This window comes from Giraffa tippelskirchi, chromosome 4 (genome assembly GCF_054371585.1).
Source record: "Giraffa tippelskirchi isolate mGirTip1 chromosome 4, T2T-mGirTip1v1.2.pri, whole genome shotgun sequence".
NCBI lineage: Eukaryota > Metazoa > Chordata > Mammalia > Artiodactyla > Giraffidae > Giraffa > Giraffa tippelskirchi.
Genome location: NC_137278.1, coordinates 212,001,358 through 212,019,055, shown reverse-complemented (window position 1 = coordinate 212,019,055; position 17,698 = coordinate 212,001,358). Strand labels below are relative to the sequence as shown.

The window sequence follows — 17,698 nt, the reverse complement described above, 5'->3', positions numbered from 1 at the left end:
TGGATGAATCACAAGCTAGACTCAAGATTGCTGGGAGAAGTATCAATAACCTCAGATATGCAGATGACACCACCTTATGGCAGAAAGCAAAGAGGAACTAAAGAGCTTCTTGATGAGGGTGAAAGAGGAGAGTGAAAAAGTTGGCTTAAACATCAACATTCAGAAAACGAAGATCATGGCTTCCGGTCCCATCACTTCATGGCAAATAGATGGGGAAACAATGGAAACAGTGAGAGACTTTATTTTCTTGGGCTCCAAAATCACTGCAGCCATGAAATGAAAAGACGCTTGCTCCTTGGAAGGAAGCTATGACCAACATAGACAGCATATTAAAAAGCAAAGACATTACTTTGCCAACAAAGGTCCATATAGTCAAAGCTACAGTTTTTCCAGTAGTATGTACAGATGTGAGAGTTCCATAAAGAAGGCTGAGTGCCAAAGAATTGATGCTTTTGAGGACTTGGACAGGACAGAGATCCAACCAGTCCATCCTAAAGGAAATCAACCCTGAATATTTATTGGAAGGACTGATGCTGAAGATGAAACTCCAATACTTTGGCCACCTGATGTGAAGAACTGACTCACTGGAAAAGACCCTGATGCTGGGAACAATTGAAGGCAAAAGGAGAAGGGGGACAACAGAGGATGAGATGATTAGATAACATCACCGACTCAATGGACATGGATTTGAGCAAGCTCTGGAAGATAGTGGAGGACAGCGGAGCCTGGCTGCAGTCCTTGGGGTCGCAGAGAGTTGGACACGGCTAAGCAGTCAACTGGACAACAATAAAAAATGTTTCTAGTTATTTTGTTACTGATTTCTGGTTTGATTAACTGTGGTTGAGAATGTAATTGGTATAAAATATTTCCGTTGAAATGTATTCAGACCTGCTTCCTGCCTAGCATTTTGTTAATTTATAGAGGTGTTGATGTAGAGTGCTCTGTTCGTTATCGTTTGAGGTTTTCGTTTGAGTTCTTTGAGTCCTCTAGACTTGAGGGTTTTGTTTTTGGTTTTTTCGAGGGTTTTTTTGTCTCTGTTCTTTCATTTACTGAGAGAAGCATGTTAAATTTCCTAGTGTAATTGTGGATTTGTCTACTTTGTGTTTCTCCCAGTTTTTGCTGTATGTAATTTATAGCTCTGTTAATGGGTGCAGACAAATGTATTCTGACAAGTTGAATGTTTGCTTCGCATTGTACGATTCTTTACTTTACTTTAGTGATGTATGTTTGTCTCAAAGGTTATTCTGTCTCATACTTGGATCATTTTATTTTCTGCCTATCTGTAGGCTTGTGCTTTTGATGTTCTCTTGTGAACAGCATAGATTGAGATAAGAAAAAGATGAAGTCTGGCACTTCTTACCTTTTAACTGGAGCATTTTGTGCGTTTGTCCAGAATTAAACTGCTGGCGTATTCCCAGGGGCTTCGTTCATCTGGTTTCTGCTCCTTTTCCCTCTCCTTCTGTGCCTCCCTGTGGACTGATCGCTTTTAAACTCGCATTCTCCCTCTTGCTTTAGACTAAGCCTTGTGCTCCCTGTGGTCCTTTTGCAGCTCCCTTATGGTTTGTGCCCCGTTGGCTTGTTACAGTTCATCCAGTTTTCTGAAGTTGTTCAGTCTGACCCTAGGTCAGCAGAGAACCTGGGGATGTGGGCAGGTCTTGTGGGAGCTGTGGGCGCTGACGCTCCTGCCGTTGTCACCCCCCGCCCCTCCTCACCACGGCCCCTGTCGTGGTGCATGGCCCCTCGCCCTGCGCCGGGGGAGGCCAGGCTCCGGACCCGTGTTCTGAGCAGGAGGAGACCCAGCGGTCCCCCGAGTGGGCGCTGGACCTGGGCTGCCAGGGTCTGGCCACAAGCCCGCACGTCCTTGGCAGGTGTTCCTGGTCCTCCCGCCGACGCTGTGTGACAGACCGCCACTCCCTTAGCTGCTTAGACGCCCCCACGTGCTGTCTCCCGGCTCCTGTGGGTCAGAGTCCAGGCCGGGCCCTCTGCTCAGCGTCTGTCGAGGCACCAAGCTGGCGGGGTCGCATCTGGAGGCCCAGAGCGGGAGGACCCTCCTCGGAGCTCTCTCAGCTTGTCGGCAGCATTGATTTCACTGTGACTGTAGAATGTGTGGCACCTTCTTCAGAGTCAGCAGTGGGGAGAGACAGTCCCTGCTGTTCTCCGTTTCTGACCCTCTTTTCAGGGGCACGTCTGATGAGGCCAGGCCCACTCAGGGTCCCCTGCCTTTCAAATTCAGAGCTAGTTAGGGACCCCATGAGTCTGAGCCACCTCCCCCCCTGCCCCGTTCTGCTCTCACAAGCCCACGAGGCCCTAAGCTCACTGCTGACCACACCCCTGGTCCCTGCCGCTGCCCCCGGGATGTGGCCAGGTATTCCCTCAGCAGTGTGGCCCCAGCATGAGCGTCCCTCTCCTCGCTCGACTGTCCGCTGGGAAGCAGAGGGTTGTCTGCCTCTACCCTCTGCCTGGCCCCAGGCAACTGGCTCATCCCCATAGGAGTGGGCAGGGTCCCCCATCCCCGGTGCTGGCCCCTGGGCGGAGGCGCTGCCCCTCAGGCCCCTCCTGGGCATCTGAGTGCCCCCTCCAACCCCTCCTCAAACCTCAGGCTCCTCCCCTCCCCAAATGCACGGGCTGGTCGCCTTTGTAGAGGAAAGAAAGCCAGAGCGCACAGGTCCTGGGCCTGCCCCAAGGCCCACCTTTCAGACCTCGACCTGCCCCACGCTGAGGTCGGAGCCTCCAGAAGCCCCAGGGTCCTGGCTGTGCCTCCTCTGGGTGAGTCTGAGTGAGGCCTGGGCGTGCAAGGCCCCCACGTGCGGGGCCGTGCACACACAGCAGAGGGGGGCCTGCCCGGGGGCTGCCTGCCCCACCCTGGCGGCTGCCCTGATTCTCAGAGTGGAACGGAGCACCTTCCCGCCGGGACTGTCCCTCGCCCTGACTGCAGACGCCTCTTACAGAGACAGGGTAACTCATTTTCTGTTCTTTAATTTCAAATACACTTGCAATTGGAGGAAAAGAAGATCTTCTCCATCTTCGGGCACTACCCAGTGATCCGCACCACCCTGCGGAGGAAGGGCTGGGTGGAAAAGAAGTTCCACTTTCTGACCAAGCTCGTGCCCAGCGTCAACGGCGATGGGGAAGGGGTGCCGGGTAGAGTATCGGCATGTGTGTTCTGCGTGAAACGTGTGTGTCATGGAGACCCAGAGTGCGTGGGTTCCATGCTGAGCTGTGGGTCCTCCGCTGTGGTTCACCCGGGGGAGGGCTCGCCTCTCGGGCCCTGCCCCAGGCGTCCAGGCGTCGACGAGCCCTTTCAAGCCCTGGTTCCGGTCGCTTCCAGGTGTCTCCGCGTCCACGCCCAGGCCTCCCCGTGCCTGGACATTGTCCACTGTCCTTCAGTGGCCTGGCCCCGGAAGTCCCTCTTCTGGGCCCAGCTCCCTCCTGACCCCTGCTTGGCCCCCTGCCGTGCTTGCTACGCCTGGTCCTCCTTGACCCCAGCCAGGCCTGCCGCCCTCCTCCGAGTCCGCACCCTCTGGGCTCCAGGGTCCCCGCGCGGCCTGCACACGGCTGTTGAGACCTCACTCACTCCACAGTTCACAGCCCGGGTCTGTTCAGCAGACGTTCCAGGCGGAGCGGGGGTCACCACGGCCCAAGCCTGACTTAGCTGTGCTCCTCAGGGGACCCACGGGGGCGCTGCTCTGCCCTGGGCCCAGTGGTGGGCCTGGCTGTGGTCAATGACTCACTGATCTCCTGTATGTTGTGTTTGCAGAAAACAAATGTGCTGAAGGCAAAGAGAATCAAGATGTGGCTTTGGAGAAAGCAGACGACATCCACGATGTGATGGTAGGTCCCCGTGGGCTCCGGAGGAGCCTTGGCCAGACGTTTACCCCCTCCTTTGTGCCGTATCCTGGGAGGCAGAGGCGGCAGCAAAGCCACAGTCACACCCAGCTTTGAGGACATGCCTTCGTCCATGTGCCCCGTGTGTGTCCATCTGGGCCTCCCCGTGTGCCCCGTGTCCGTGTGTCCACGTGGGCCTCCCCGTGTCCGTGTGTCCACGTGGGCTCCCCCATGTCCGTGTGTCCATCTGGACCTCCCCGTGTCCATGTGTCCACGTGGGCCTCCCCATGTGCCCCGTGTCTGTACTCCCGTGTGAGCAGGCAAGCTGAGCCTGCTGTCTGTGGAGACCCTGTGGGACGGGGTTGGGCAGCCCCCAGGCAGCGATTGTGGAGGTGCAGTCTGCTGCACATGGCCTGCCCCAGGCAGAGAGAGCCCCGTAGGGCTGGGCTCCCAGGCCTCGATGCTGGCTGGGCGGAGCTGGTGGTGGACAGTGAGGCAGCTGCATGGGGTTGTGGGAGGCTGCTGGCAGGTAACGGAGGGTCGCTGAGACTCAAGGGGAGAAAAGAAAGTTAAAACCAGGCCAAAAAGCGTCCACTGTGAGGAGAATGGGATACAATGACCACATTGACATGCAGAGCTCCTGGCCCCCAGAAGACCCTGTGAACAGAACAAAGACCAGCCAATCGGGGAGAAATTTGCAGGGCGTATGACTGCACAGATCTGCTGCTCAGAATGCGTGAAGCGCCCGCACACCAGATGAGGATGTTGATCGAACGGGAAGCGGGCAAGGGCCTGACAGGCCGGTGGGTGCATCATGCCTATTCCCGGCGCGGATCCCTTTCTGTGAAAGCCGACCACGAGGCTGGGCGGCACCGTGGGTCAGGGGTGTGGGGAGCCTGGGGGAGCAGCAGCGTTAGCTCTGGACCGGAGGCCAGGCCTCCCCTCGGGCGCCTGGGTGGCCCCCATGCTCTCTCTATACATCTGTCTGCGACGCTTCATCATGCCCTGTAACAGATGAGACTTACTTGGGAAAGTGGCTGCAGGAGCTGCCACATCACTCTGAGCAGGAGGAAGGACCAAGGGCTTGAGCCTGAGTCCAGGGACCCGGGTTGGGTGAGCTTTGGAAGTGACGTTGGCAGCCTGGCCCCAGCAGCCGCCTCTTCCCCGTCGCCCCTCGGCCCACCCCCGGCAGCAGCGCTGTGTGATGGTGTGCGGGAGGAGCTGTCCTGCCGGAACACGGGGCTCAAGGCGGCCTGACCCCAGTCACAGGCGTCAGGTGGTCCTGACATACTATCTGCGGATGTGACCCAAAGGGTCTTCTCCGAGGTGTCCGGGTCATCCCCAGGGGCAGGATCGTGGAGAATCTTTCCCTCCCAATGTCTCTTTGTTTGGTTGGAATTTTTGACCAAGCACAGAGCGCAGACACCAAGGACTCCCAGTTGTGCTTTTGCCGCTGTCCTGGGCCCTGGCACTCTGACGGCTTGGGGCAGCAGAGGAGCCCGTGCCCTGGTGGCCGGGGGGGGGCTCTCCCGGGGCCGCGGCCAGCGTGTCCTAGAGCGAGCACCTGCGGGGCAGGCAGCTTAGACTCCGCTTGGTGCCCCTGCAGCCCGGAGTCCAAGTCCCCCACCCCCTCGCGTGGGAAGCCCTGTGTGGTCACAGCGGCTCCCACATGGGCCGGCGGGAGGCCCTCAAGGAACAGGCAAGGCTGCCGTCAGGACGGGAGCTTCATGGAAACCACATGCGCTTCTCAACCTAAACCCTGAGCCCTTCACCCTGGGCCTGCCTCACCCTCAGAGACGTGAGCCTTGGACGCTGGGTATTGATAAACGTTTCTTCTTGCCAGTCCAGGTTGGTAAAAAATGAAACGCCCTACTTCCTCTGGACAATCAAAAGGGACGTCATCGACTATCACAGCCTGAGCTGTGAGCAGATGCTGAACCACTACGGGAAGACCGCGTCCTTCACCACCAAGGTGAGTTGGGGGGCTTGGGCAGGCGCAGGGCAGGGTGGGTAGCGCCCTGCCTCCTGAAATGCCAGCGCCTCCAGAGCTGCAGAGCCCCATGGGGCCAGTCACCTTGGGACTCCTCCCCAGGACTGGAGGCTCCTGGCCTGGCCAGAGGCTGCCTAGCATCAGTGTCCAGAGACGCTTGGCACTGTTCCCCACAAACCTCCCCAGAGCCTCTGCACCCCCCACTGTGTCCCTGGGTGGGCCCAAGGCCACAGAATCACTCTCCTCTGGGCTGCAGGGCAAGCCCCAGACAGGGCCAATGACCGCTCCCCCTGCAGCCTGGCCTGGGCCCTGGGCCCTGGAGCGGCTCTGGGTCGCTGGGTGGCGGGGTGGGCCACCCTCACCTGTGCAGTGACTTCCAGCTGTTGGGGGCACTGCCACGCCACCCACTTCTCACCCTCACCCCCTTTCAGCCAGCAGCCACCCCTAGCAGCCATTCCCCATTTACCCTGAAGGCTGAGGCTGGGGTGGGGCCAGCCAGGACAGACAGGCCTGCATGTGCCCCTTGGCAGAAGGGGTTTCCCAGGCAGCAGGGGGGCCGCCCCCTCAACAGTCAGAGATGACACGGGGGAAGGGACGAGGCTCCTGGTGGCCCGTGGGGCTCCCCCTAGGCGTCCTCGCCAGGCCTCAGGCCACTGGTGTGGTTCTGGGCTGGGGGCTGCCTGCAGGGGCGCAGGGGGCCCGGGATCCCTGCAGAGACCCAAGGTAGTGGTGGCCTCATGGCTCCTGGGCGGGGGCCCCTTTCCCCAGACGGGCTGCGGGGCTGGGCCGCCTTCACTGCTGAGTGTGGCGTCAGGCCGGGCAGTGGGGGAGGGGGCTGCGCTGTAGACCTAGGTTCTCCCTTCTCAGCCCCGCCCAGCCTGAGGCCGACCCTACAGGGATGGGGCGGGGGAGGAGGCAGGGGGGGGGTGCAGCACCCTCTGCCCTGGGCGCCCCCAGATGGCCCGTCCACCCTCAAGCCTGCCACAGCCGCGACGAGAGGCTGAGCCCGAGGCCCTGGCCAGCTCGCCGTTGGCTGGGGGGTGGAGGGGCCGGGGGGCCCGGAGCATCTGCTCCCGGAGGTGCCCGCTGAAGCCGGCGCCACCTGGCCAGGCCCGCGGGCTCTCAGACTGGTCGAGCGGGCCTAGCGCAGCCTGCAGGCCTGACGTGCCACTGTCTCTGGAGATCGGGCTGTGTGTGAGCATGCGGAGCCTGCCGTGGTATGTCCAGGCCAACCCCGACAGCTTCTTCCCGCGCTGCTATAGCCTCTGCACCGAGAGCGAGAAGCAAGAGTTCCTGGGTGAGTGGGGCCGGGAGACCTGGGGCCTCTCTCTGGCCTGGCCACCCGCCCGCAGGACGGGCCTCAGGGCTGGAGGTGCGGTGGGCCCGGTTCCATCCCAACCCTCAGCTCTCTCTCTGGGCTGGGGACAAAGGCCGCTTCCTGGTTGGACCTGCCCAGGGGCACGGGAGACAGAAGGACAGGATAGGGCAGGCAGGCAGGGGGTCCTGCAGGGGTGCCCGTGTCTCCTGAGCACCCACCTGGGGGCCGTGGAGATGCGGCCGCCGTCCAGCATGCTGCCCTGCGCCCAGACCCCAGGCCTGCTCCCAGCAGTGAGTGGCCGGATGCAGGCCAGGCAGAGTCCGCGGGGTGGAGGCGAGAAGAGCAGTGGGGGACTGTGGGCGGGGCCTTGCAAGAGCGGGTGTGGGTGGAGGCCCAGGAGGGGCGTGAGGGCGGCAGGTGCGGAGCTCCAGGCCAGAGCAGGCCCTTGGGCTCAGGGCTGTTCATGCTTCAGGATGGGAAGGGGGCGAGGGGCGGCGAGGGGTGCTCCGCTTCTGGGTGTCTCCGGGGGGGTGGCCTCCCCTGAGGCGTGGCAGGAGCAGGTTTGCATGAGAAAGCTCAGGGATGTCTTACAGACCTCCGGGTGGTCTGTGCTCAGAAGCAGAGGTTTTGTGGTGAGCTCATCAGGAGTGCTGTTGGAGGCGTTCGAGTCTAGAGTCGGGGTGGGGAACAGCTCCGCCTCCTGGCCGCTGCTGCCCCTGAATGGTGACAGGCATCCAGAGCCAGCCGCCGGGCCTCAGCCTGAGTTTGGGGGACCCTGAGCCACCTTTGTGCTGAGTGGGTGCCGCGGGGACCCACGGTCCCCTGCACTTAGAGCTGTGGACCCAGATTCCAGGAGGCCCAGAGGAAATCCTGTGGGAGGGAGAGTGCCGCTGCTGTCAGCAGAGAGTGCTTCTGGAAGGATACCTCAGTGCAGGGCTGAGGACGCTGGGCAGGCAGAGGTGGTGAGGGTGCCCCCGGACCACAGCCTGAGTGGCAGAGGACAGCGGGGAGAGGGGGTGCCCAGTTCTGCCTCTTGGCCCGTGGGCAGGTGGATGCGTGGCCGCTGGCGGGGGGGGGGGTCCTGGCTGTGAGAGTCCGCTCTGCAGAGGCGGGAGGACGAGGTGGGGACGGACAGTGTGGGCGAGGGGCAGTGGGGAGTGCCTGGCTCCCCAGAGGGCCGTGAGGCAGGAGCAAGGCCCCGCACCCCCGGGCAGGACGCCGGGGCTGAGCGTGGCTGGCGCTGGCCAAGGGCCCGACCCCAGCACAGGCAGAGGGGGCGAGGCCTGACGTCCTTGCAGACGACTTCCGGCGCACGGTGGCCTCCAGCATCCTGAAGTGGGTGGTCAGCCAGCAGAGCAGCAGGAGCAAGCCCAGGAGCAGGCGGGAGGAGGCCCGCAACAGCGACGTGAGCAGCAGGAAAGGTGTGCGGGCGGGCACCTGCGGTGGGGCTGTGGGCGGTGCTCCCGGGACGCAGCTGCGGCTCTGCCCGGCCCCCCAGTCTCCTCCAGCAGAATCCGATGGGAATGGCACTCCTGGGTCATGTCGGAGATGTGGTCCACTGAGGGATTAGGCCTACAAAACTCAAATAAGTCTTTTTTGGTTGTTATTCACTTGAATAGAACAGTTTGAGGTTCGCAGCAAAATGGAGCAGAAGGTACAGAGATGTCCCGTGTACCCTCTGCCCCTGCCTCCCCTACTATTAACATCCCCCCAAGCAGTACATTCGTTGTAACTGATGAACCCACACTGACACGTCATTATCAGAGTCCACAGTCTACGCCAGGGCTTCCTCTTGGTTTGGCCAAATGTACTATGACATGTATCCACCCACGTAGTATTGTTCAGAGCAGTTTCACTGCCCTAAAAATCTACTCAGTGGTAAAGAATCTGCCTGCCAATGCAGGAGACATGGGTTCCATGCCTGGGTCAGGAAGATCCCCTGGAGAAGGAAATGGTAACCCACTCCAGTATTCTTGCCTGTGAAAGCCCCTGGACAGAGGGGCCTGGTGCGTGACAGTCAATGGGGTTGCAAAGAGTCAGACACGAGTGAACAACTAAACAGCAATAAACTGTCTTCTGTGGTCCGCGTATTCATTCCTTCTTCACCCCTGACACCTGATTCTTTTATTGTTGCCACAGTTCTGCAATTTCCAAAATGTCACAGAAGTGGAACCATAAACTACGTGTGATTCAGTCTTCTCTCACTAACGTGCGTTTACGGTTCCTCATGTCTTTGCATGACCCAGGAGCTTGTTTCTCTTTATCACTGAGTAACATTCCCCAGTCTGGATGGACAGTTTGTTCATCGAGTCGTCTACTGATGACTTGAGCATCCAACAGCATCTTGGTTGCTTCTGAGACTTACATTTGGGATTAAAGCTGCATACAGGGTTTTGTGCAGCCATAAGTTTTCACCTCACTTGGTAAATACCAAGGAACACGACTGCTGGATAACATGGCAAGAGTGTGTTTTTTTCATTTGGTGAGAAACTACCAAACTGTGTTCCAAAGTGGTCGCTGCCCCATTTTGCGTTCCCACCTGCAATGAGGAAAGTTCCTGTTGCTCCATATCCTCACCAGCATCTGGTGATGTCAGTGTTCTGGACCGTGACCATTCTGATAGGTGTGTAGTGGTGTCTAATTGTTTTAATTTGCATTCGTCTGACAACATATGGTGGTGAACGTCTTTCAATATACTTTTTTATCATCTGTATATATTCTTTGGTGAGAAATTTTTTCACTTCCCTCCATTTTTAAATAGGGGTATTTGTTTTTCACTGAGGACCAAGTATGTGCTCAGAAGCAGAGGTTTTGTGGCAAGCTCATCAGAAGTGTGGTTTTTCCATCAAGGGGCTGAGAGTCTAGTTGGAGGGGGAGGGGCCGAGAGGGTGGGTACAGTGCGGTGGGAGGGGGCTTCGAGGGGGAAGGTTACCTGCCCAGACCCAGGTGTGGCATCCTGGGTGACCACCCAGAGATGCGGGGCCCCCACCATGAGTCCTTGAGGTGCAGACAGGTGGGTGGCCTTTGCCAGTGGCACCGCCGGGGTGCCACTCCATGGGGTGGTGGCCCGGGCTCCACAGGGGGCGGGCGGTGGCCCGGCTCCACGGGGACAGGAGGAGGTCGAGGCTCCCCGTGCCTTGCTTGGGTTTCAGCTGCTGAGGCTGCAGGATCAAGGCTCATGGGCCTGTCGGGGCAGCTCGTGGATGTTGCCTGCAGGGTGTGCAAGGCCTATCTGGGCCGGCTGGAGCACGAGGACATCGACCTCACCGAGGACACCGCCAGGGACCTCACGGAGGACGAGTGGAATGACCTGACCCAGCAGTACTACTCGCTCGTTCAGTAAGACACCCGTTGGTGGGCTCCGGGGCGATGTGAGAGTCAACCGGGGACACTGGGCTGACTGCAGGGGGTTGTCTGGAGAGGCCTGGGCTCTGGGACACCTGGGGTGCTTTTCCGGGTATTGGAGTGCGCAGGCCCAGTGACTGACAAAATGACACCCTGGAGGTGTTGCCTCCAGCACCTTCCGCCCCCTGCATGTCCCTGCTGTCACTCACGCCTGCAGCAGCGTGGGGGCCCCTTCACGGCCAGGCTGCCCACTGGGCTTGGGGGGTCGGGACTAGGCAGCGTTGTTAGGCCCAGGCCTCCTGAGTCTCCACGGCTTCCAACTGCCGCTCGATACCCGCCACTCGATACCCGACGCTCGATACCCGCCGCTCGATACCCGGGACCCGCTGCTCAGGGGCGCAAGCGTTTCTCACGGCCGCCGGGGGGAGCTGGGGCAGAGGCAGGCCAGCACCCTTGGGGAGTGGCTGTCGGCCAAGAGAACAAGGCAGGAAAGCTGCACCCTCGTTCTGGGGGGTCTGCCTGCAGCCCACACGCACCGTCCCAGGGTCATTTCTGTTGCTTTAGTCCTCCTTTCCTCCTTTTGGATCAAGGGTTTTCTTTCTTTTCCCTTCTATCGGATATAAACACAGTACGGGGCATGCCCTGTGCTAACGGTGTTTGTCCAGCTGGGTGAGAGTGTGCCAGGCCACGGCTCCTTCGATTCCCAGCGCCCCCACCAGCGTTGCTGTGGAAATGCACATCCACGGGGTCATGCAGATGTGACCTCGGCTCCACACAAGACCTGTGAGGTTTACCTGCCGGATAGTTGGTGCCGAGCCCCGTCCTGTCCACAGGCCGCAGGGCACTCACTCCCACCGCGGAGGGGCCGTCGGTTACCAGTTGCCGCCAGGTTTGGACGGTTCCCAGACCGGTTCTGTGGCCTGACAAGCCCGCAGCAGCACGTGTGCACGCAGCCCACCCCCACGCCGGGACAGCACCCCCACGCCGGGACAGCACGCGGCGCGGCCACACCCTGAAGCCCCCTCTCAGTTGCCTCGCTGCGCTCCCGGTTTGCGCTTCCTGATGACTGGTGAGCCCAGCTTCACGTGTTTACTGGCCTTTGGATATCTTTTCTCGTGAGGTGCTTATTCAAATCTTTTGATGTTAAAGAGAAAGAAGTGAGTGCTCTGTTTAAAAAACTGATTTGTTGCCTTTGTTGCAGATGTGTACTAACGGTACCTTCTCCTAGTGCATGACTTGTCTTCTTACCTCTTAGAGGTATTTTTTGATGAGGTCCAGTGTTAATTTTTCCCTATAATGGTAAGGCCTTTAGAGTCCTGGTTAAGAAAACAGTGTCTACTCAAGATCATGAAGATGCTCCTTTATGATTTCTTCTATGTGCTTTGGGCTTCCCTGGTGGCTTAGATCGTAAAGAATCTGTCTGCAATGCAGGAGACCCAGGTTTGATCCCTGAGTAGGGTGGGTCCCCTGGAGAAGGGAATGGCTATCCACTCCATTATTCTTGCCTGGAGAATTCCATGGACAGAGGAGCCTGGCAGGCTACAGTTCAGGAGGTCGCAAAGAGTTGGACACAACTGACTGACTAACAATCACTTCAGTTCAGCCGCTCAGTCATGTCCAACTCTTTCCAACCCCATGGACTGCAGCACGCCAGGCCTCCCTGTCCATCACCAACTCCCAGAGTTTACTCAAACTCATGTCCGTTGAATCGGTGATGCCATCCAGCCATCTCATCCTCTGTCGTCCCCTTCTCCTCCTGCCCCCAATCCTTCCCAGCATCAGGGTCTTTTCCAGTGAGTCAACTCTTTGCATGAGGTGGCCAAAGTATTGGAGTTTCAGATTCAGGATCAGTCCTTCCAGTGAATATTCAGGACTGATCTCCTTTAGGAGGAACTTGCTGGATCTCCTTGCAGTCCAAGGGACTCTCAAGAGTCTTCTCCAACACCACAGTTCAAAAGCATCGATTCTTTGGTGCTCAGCTTTCTTTATAGTCCAACTCTCACATCCTTACATGACTACTGGAAAAACCATAGCTTTGACTAGACGGACCTTTGTCGGCAGTAATGTCTCCGCTTTTTAATATGCTGTCTAGAAACCACCAACAGTGTAAGGAACTTGCTGCTGACGCCTGCAATACCGCATGTAGCCCTCACATCATGCTATTGAGCAAGCCAGCCCCTGGTGTGAAGTTCAAGGCTGGGAGGCATCTACACAGAGAGGAGGCAGAGGGGTCTAGTACCCGTGGTCTCCAGGGCAACCTCCTGAGGGGCTGGAAGTGATGCATCTGGACCTGCACTGCCCCTCAGTGAACGCCTGGGTGAGAAAGGTCCGCTCTCCCTGCAGGGCTGTGCCCTTGGCCCGCAGTCCCAGGAGTAGCCAGACGGTGGCAGCAGCGGGCCCCACACCCACAGCCAAGCGCGGCACCCGCCGGACTGCGGGGCGTATTAGGGAGCCAGGGGCGATCAGCCTGCTCCGTCCTCCTTTCCTTCCGTGTTGAGGCGCCCACGTGGGGTCCACCCACATGGTGTGTGTGTCATCAGGACCAGAAGGGCAGGTCCTGGGCCCTGTCTTATCATCAGCATCTGAGGGGCCAGTGCTTGTTCTCTGGTGACTATGGGGTGTCTGGGCCTGAAGCTTGGCCAGGTTCCCACCTTGGGCTGGATGCCCCCTTCCTCACACTCTCTGTCCTCGGGGGGAGGTGACAGTCTTCCTGCTGTGATGCACAAACTTCCTCCTGCCCAGGGGCCACGGCGTGAGGCTGAGGCTTGGGGTGCTCTGGGGAGAGACCGTGGGGACCCTCCCAGAGGAAAGACCAGCCCTGGCCTTCCTGTGAGCCCACATCGAGTTTGCACGTGGGTCACCAGCATCCGCCGGTCCCCTGGACGGCTGTGCCCCTGGCCAGCTGGGTGGGCTTTGGGGAACCCGCCTCATTTGACCCAGCATCCGGTCTGGCCTCTGCTGCCAGACAGGAGGGTCCAGGACCACGTGGGACTCACCCCTGCTTCCACCGGGCCCAGTCTTCACCTGAGGTCAGGCAGAGTGTGTGCACCACCAAGGCAGGCCGGGGGCTCCAGGGGCTCCCTTTCAACGTGTCCTGTCAGAACCGGGGGGCAAGGCGCCACCTGCCCTGTCACCCGCATCCCTTGCACCAGCGAGCCTCCTGCTTCCTCACCCCCAAACTTGGCTGCTCGCTGCGGGGGCCTCTCCTGCGTCACTGGGGACCCCCACGTGGCTTATGCCTCCCAGGTGCCTTCCTCTCCCCCGTAGGGTGGGTGCAACATCGCGCACACACCCCCATGTCCCAGAAAGTTTCCTCCCCATGCCAGGGCCGTCACTGGGCACGGCAGGGGGCCAGGGAGCCCAGCACCCTGGGCTGCAGTCCACCCCCGCGGGGGCTGTTGCGGCCCTGGGCAGGGGTTCCATGATGCAAGAGCTAATCGCACGCAGACACTGTGCATCCGCCGGCCTCACGCCCCTGTTGTGGTGTCTTCCTGAGCCGGCCCCATGGCTGCCATGAGCACGTGGCCACAAGCCAGTCTGATTGACAGAAAGCCCACAGGACACTAAGCTGGACCCTGGTGCCGCTGCCATGGGCAGCTTGGCTTCCCCTTGTGGCCTGCAAGGCCCACCCTGATGTGGGGGTCCCCAGCACAGGGATCCTGGCTTTTGTCTCCCAGCACCTTCTCTGGGCCCAGGCACAGCACCCGGGGGCGTCCCTGCAGTCTGATCCTCACATAGGGGGTCCCCACATCCCCGCAGGCCACGATCCCAGGCGGCCCTCGGCTGGGCAGGGGCATGTTCCAAGCCTGCCCCTCACCCTTTCCTCAGGGTGGCCACCCTCGAGACCTCACGGGCTTTCTGGGTCTCGCTTTGTAGCGGCGAGGCCTTCATGCCCAGTTCCAGAAGCCACTTTTCGCAGTGCCAGGCTCTGCTGAGCAAAATCGCCTCCATGAACCCTCAGACCGAGATCGACGGGCTTCAGAACATTTGGATCATCAAGCCTGCAGCCAAGTCCCGCGGACGAGGTGAGTCTCAGCTGGACGCCTGCGTGGACGGCCAGCCTGGGGCGGGGGGCTGTGTGCTAGGCTCCCTGGGGGCTCCAGACTCACGGGTCCCGAGAAGCAGGCGTCCCAAGACCCTGGTCATCACAGCTTCTGTTCTGTTTTGCCAAGCAGTTAAGATTAATTAGAACGTTCCGTCTCTGTTCCTCAGTTACACGGGCCTCCTGTTTTCCTTTGTGTATTTGCTCGCTCGCCAGCTGCTAGACTGGAGGGAGGTCTCTGTGTCCAGCGTGTGTGGGGCCTGGTCCTTGGGTGGTCGTGAAACCCTTGGAGGTGCCCGTCCTGCGCCCCCCGTGAGCCCTGTGCCTGGTGACCCCTGGCTCCAGTTTTTCGCTTCTTCCTGTGTCACAGTTGTGACCGCGTCCTCCTATTTATCCCTAATTGTAAAGACTATGCGTTCTTCCTTTAAAAATAGAGTTTGAAGGTGATTTTCTAATCTTTCGAGCGCTCCCAAAGAACCGTCTTTCAGTTGCATTTTTTCTGTCTTCCTGTGAGGGATTATTCCTCTTGGTGCTGACTTAAATGCTGAGCTTATTTATTCCCAAATGTCCTTCTACAGCTTAGAAATTTTCAGGCTCTGGAAATGCCTTCACAGCACAACCTTACCTGCATCCTCCTGTTCATGTTATGGCATGTCCTCTTTCTCCTAAAAAAAAGACATTATCTGATGTCTATCTAAGTAGACATTACCTTTTGTTTGCATATTCTATTTGCCCCTCGGGATATTTGAGGAGTTTTATCATTGTTGTAAATTCATAAGCGGTTACTTCTTATGTGATTTTGAAAAATCTTTATTAATGATAATTTGTGACATTCCTACATTCAGTCCTGAACATCTCCCATCCTGAAGCCTTCTCTTTCTTGGGCTTCCGCCTGCTCTCGGCCTGTGCCCCCGGGGCCAGGGCAGGGCCCCCCCGGCTCTGTCCTGCACCCAGACTTTCCTCGCACTGCCCACACTGCCCCCTCACGGATGCTCCACAGACTGCTCAAACCCTGCTGGTGAAAACCGAAAGCACCCTGTTCTGCCTGGTCACTGGCTGTGCCCCAGCCCCTTCCCCTACCCTGGTGTCCCACCCCTGCGCCCCTGCCCCGCAGCCCTGCACCCCACACCCCATCTCCCCGCCCGCTGCCCCCACCCCAGTGACCCCACCCTGACCCCACCCCGACCCCACCCAGGCGCCCCCACCCTCTCCACCCCATCCAAGTGCCCCCACCCCCAACCCCTGTTCCAGTGCCTCCACCCCTGACCCCTGCCCTGATGTGCCCGCTCCCTGACCCCTGACCCTGACCCCACCCCTGACCCCTACCCCTGACCCTGACCTCCACCTCTGACCCCACCCGTGCCCCTTCTGTTCTTGGTCCAGGACAATGTCAGGGATCTGCAGCTTCACGCTGGACTCTGGTTTCAGGACGGCAAGGTTTCAGCCCGCCGTCACAGAATAGCCGGGTCTCTGGTTCTGTGAGGAAAGCTCCCTCGTGTCCTTTGGCCCTGGCCTTGCAGGTGGCGTCCCCCACCCACCCCAAGAGCCAGACTGTGCCCACATCGCGGCAGTTGGCCTCAAGACCAGTCACCTCTCCTCACGCTTGTCCATCACAGGTGGCAGGGAGGATGGTGAGGTGGGGGACTTTGCCATCAAAGTCCCCCCCCAACCTCGTGACACAGCTCAGGCTTCAGGGGTGCCCAGCAAGGAAAGCGAGGGCTCGGGGCCTGTCGGTGACATCAAACGCTGCAGCCCAGGGAGGCGCACGGCACTCTGGCTCAGGCGTTGCTGGTCACTGCTAGTCACACGGCGTGCAGACACTGCAATGCGGACAGCGGACCCCAACCCCAGCCTCCCCCAACCCCCGTCTGTCCGGTCACCCTGGGTGTGAGCCTCACGGGCCCTCGGAGCCCCTGGAACAGCCCAGCACTGCCTGCTGGTTTCCCCGAGGCCACAGAGCCGCCCGCTCCTCGCTCCGCTGACCCGGTCCGGTGCTCAGCTGGCTGGCCGCCTCTTCATGGGGCCTCTGTCCGCACCCCTGCCCTCCCTGTTCTCACGTCCTGTCTGAAGCCCCGGGCTGGCCTCATGGTGGGTGAGCAAGGGGGGCTGCCCTGGCTGCGGCCTTGACCGCGAGGGCAGCGCCCCTGTGCCGTGCCCCTGGGAGTCCACAGGCAGCATGTTAGGGCTCGGGGCTGAGTGGTGGCCTCTTGCAGACATAGTGTGCATGAACCGTGTGGAGGAGATCCTGGAGCTGGTGGCTGCAGACCAGCCGCCCGCCAAGGACAGCAAGTGGGTGGTGCAGAAGTACATCGAGACGCCGCTGCTCATCTATGGCACCAAATTCGACATCCGGCAGTGGTTCCTGGTCACCGACTGGAACCCGCTGACCATCTGGTTCTACAAGGAGAGCTATCTGCGCTTCTCAACCCAGCGCTTCTCCCTGGACAAGCTGGACAGGTCAGTGCGGTCAGCTTGGCATTATTCAGGGCGGGTTCCCACCAGCACCAGAGTGCCAGGCTGGTCTCATGTGTCTGGTGGGGCGCTGGGTCCTGGCTGGGGCCAGAGAGGTTCTGCAACCTCCCTCTGCAAGGGGTGGGCTCTGGCCTCCTGCCCATCAAGGCCAGGGCCCTGCACTCCCAAGGGGCATGTATGTTCTCCAGGAAGTCCTAAAAGCACCGTGTGCCATGTGCTCGGGGGCGCCGGCTGGCATGGAGCCGCCCTCTGTGCTGGCTGCCACTGCCCCTCTGCTGGGGAGGCTGAGGGGCCAACCGTGCTCCTCCGCTGACCACGTGGGCTGCGCTCGGGGTGCAGCCCTGCCTTCTGCACTGCCCATGCACGCGGTCCACTCAGCACGTGGGGAAGGACGGGAAGGGCTCCTTTGGGAGCCCCCGGGGGCCGGCCTGTCGAATTCCACAGCAGCTCCTGCAGGGTCTTCTCTTTGTGAGCCCCCAAAGCCCTGGGTCGGGGGTCCGGCAGGTCGGGGAGTGGCTAGAGCATCTGGGAGGGGGGGTGTGGCCCCCGATGAGACAGCTTGTGGGATGTGTGGGAGGCCTGAGGGGTCCTTGGAGGAGGACCCCAGCCACGCCTGCCAGAACAAAAGGGCGGAGGGCACCTGACCCAGGAGAGGCCAGGGTGGTGCAGAGGGTGCTGTGTGTCGAGGTGGTGGGGTGACAGGCAG

The 17,698-nt window shown here is 59.9% G+C and overlaps 1 protein-coding gene across 17 annotated transcripts in view; it reads left to right on the top strand.

Moving 5' to 3' along the window:
- The window catches only part of TTLL8 (tubulin tyrosine ligase like 8), a 52,985-nt gene that overhangs the window by 5,305 nt on the left and 29,982 nt on the right, over positions 1-17,698 (top strand). For 5 of the 17 annotated variants that reach the window (XM_081590891.1, XM_081590901.1, XM_081590893.1 and 2 more), the window contains exons 4-11: positions 3,003-3,141; positions 3,758-3,831; positions 5,669-5,797; positions 6,998-7,112; positions 8,432-8,554; positions 10,286-10,472; positions 14,355-14,503; positions 16,734-16,977. In XM_081590891.1, the coding sequence (XP_081447017.1) occupies positions 3,003-3,141; positions 3,758-3,831; positions 5,669-5,797; positions 6,998-7,112; positions 8,432-8,554; positions 10,286-10,472; positions 14,355-14,503; positions 16,734-16,977 (1,160 nt within the window). Of the gene's footprint in view, positions 1-3,002; positions 3,142-3,757; positions 3,832-5,668; positions 5,798-6,997; positions 7,113-8,431; positions 8,555-10,285; positions 10,473-14,306; positions 14,504-16,733; positions 16,978-17,698 lie in introns of all 17 variants that reach the window. The other 12 variants (XM_081590889.1, XM_081590900.1, XM_081590892.1 and 9 more) reach the window with 4 other exon arrangements.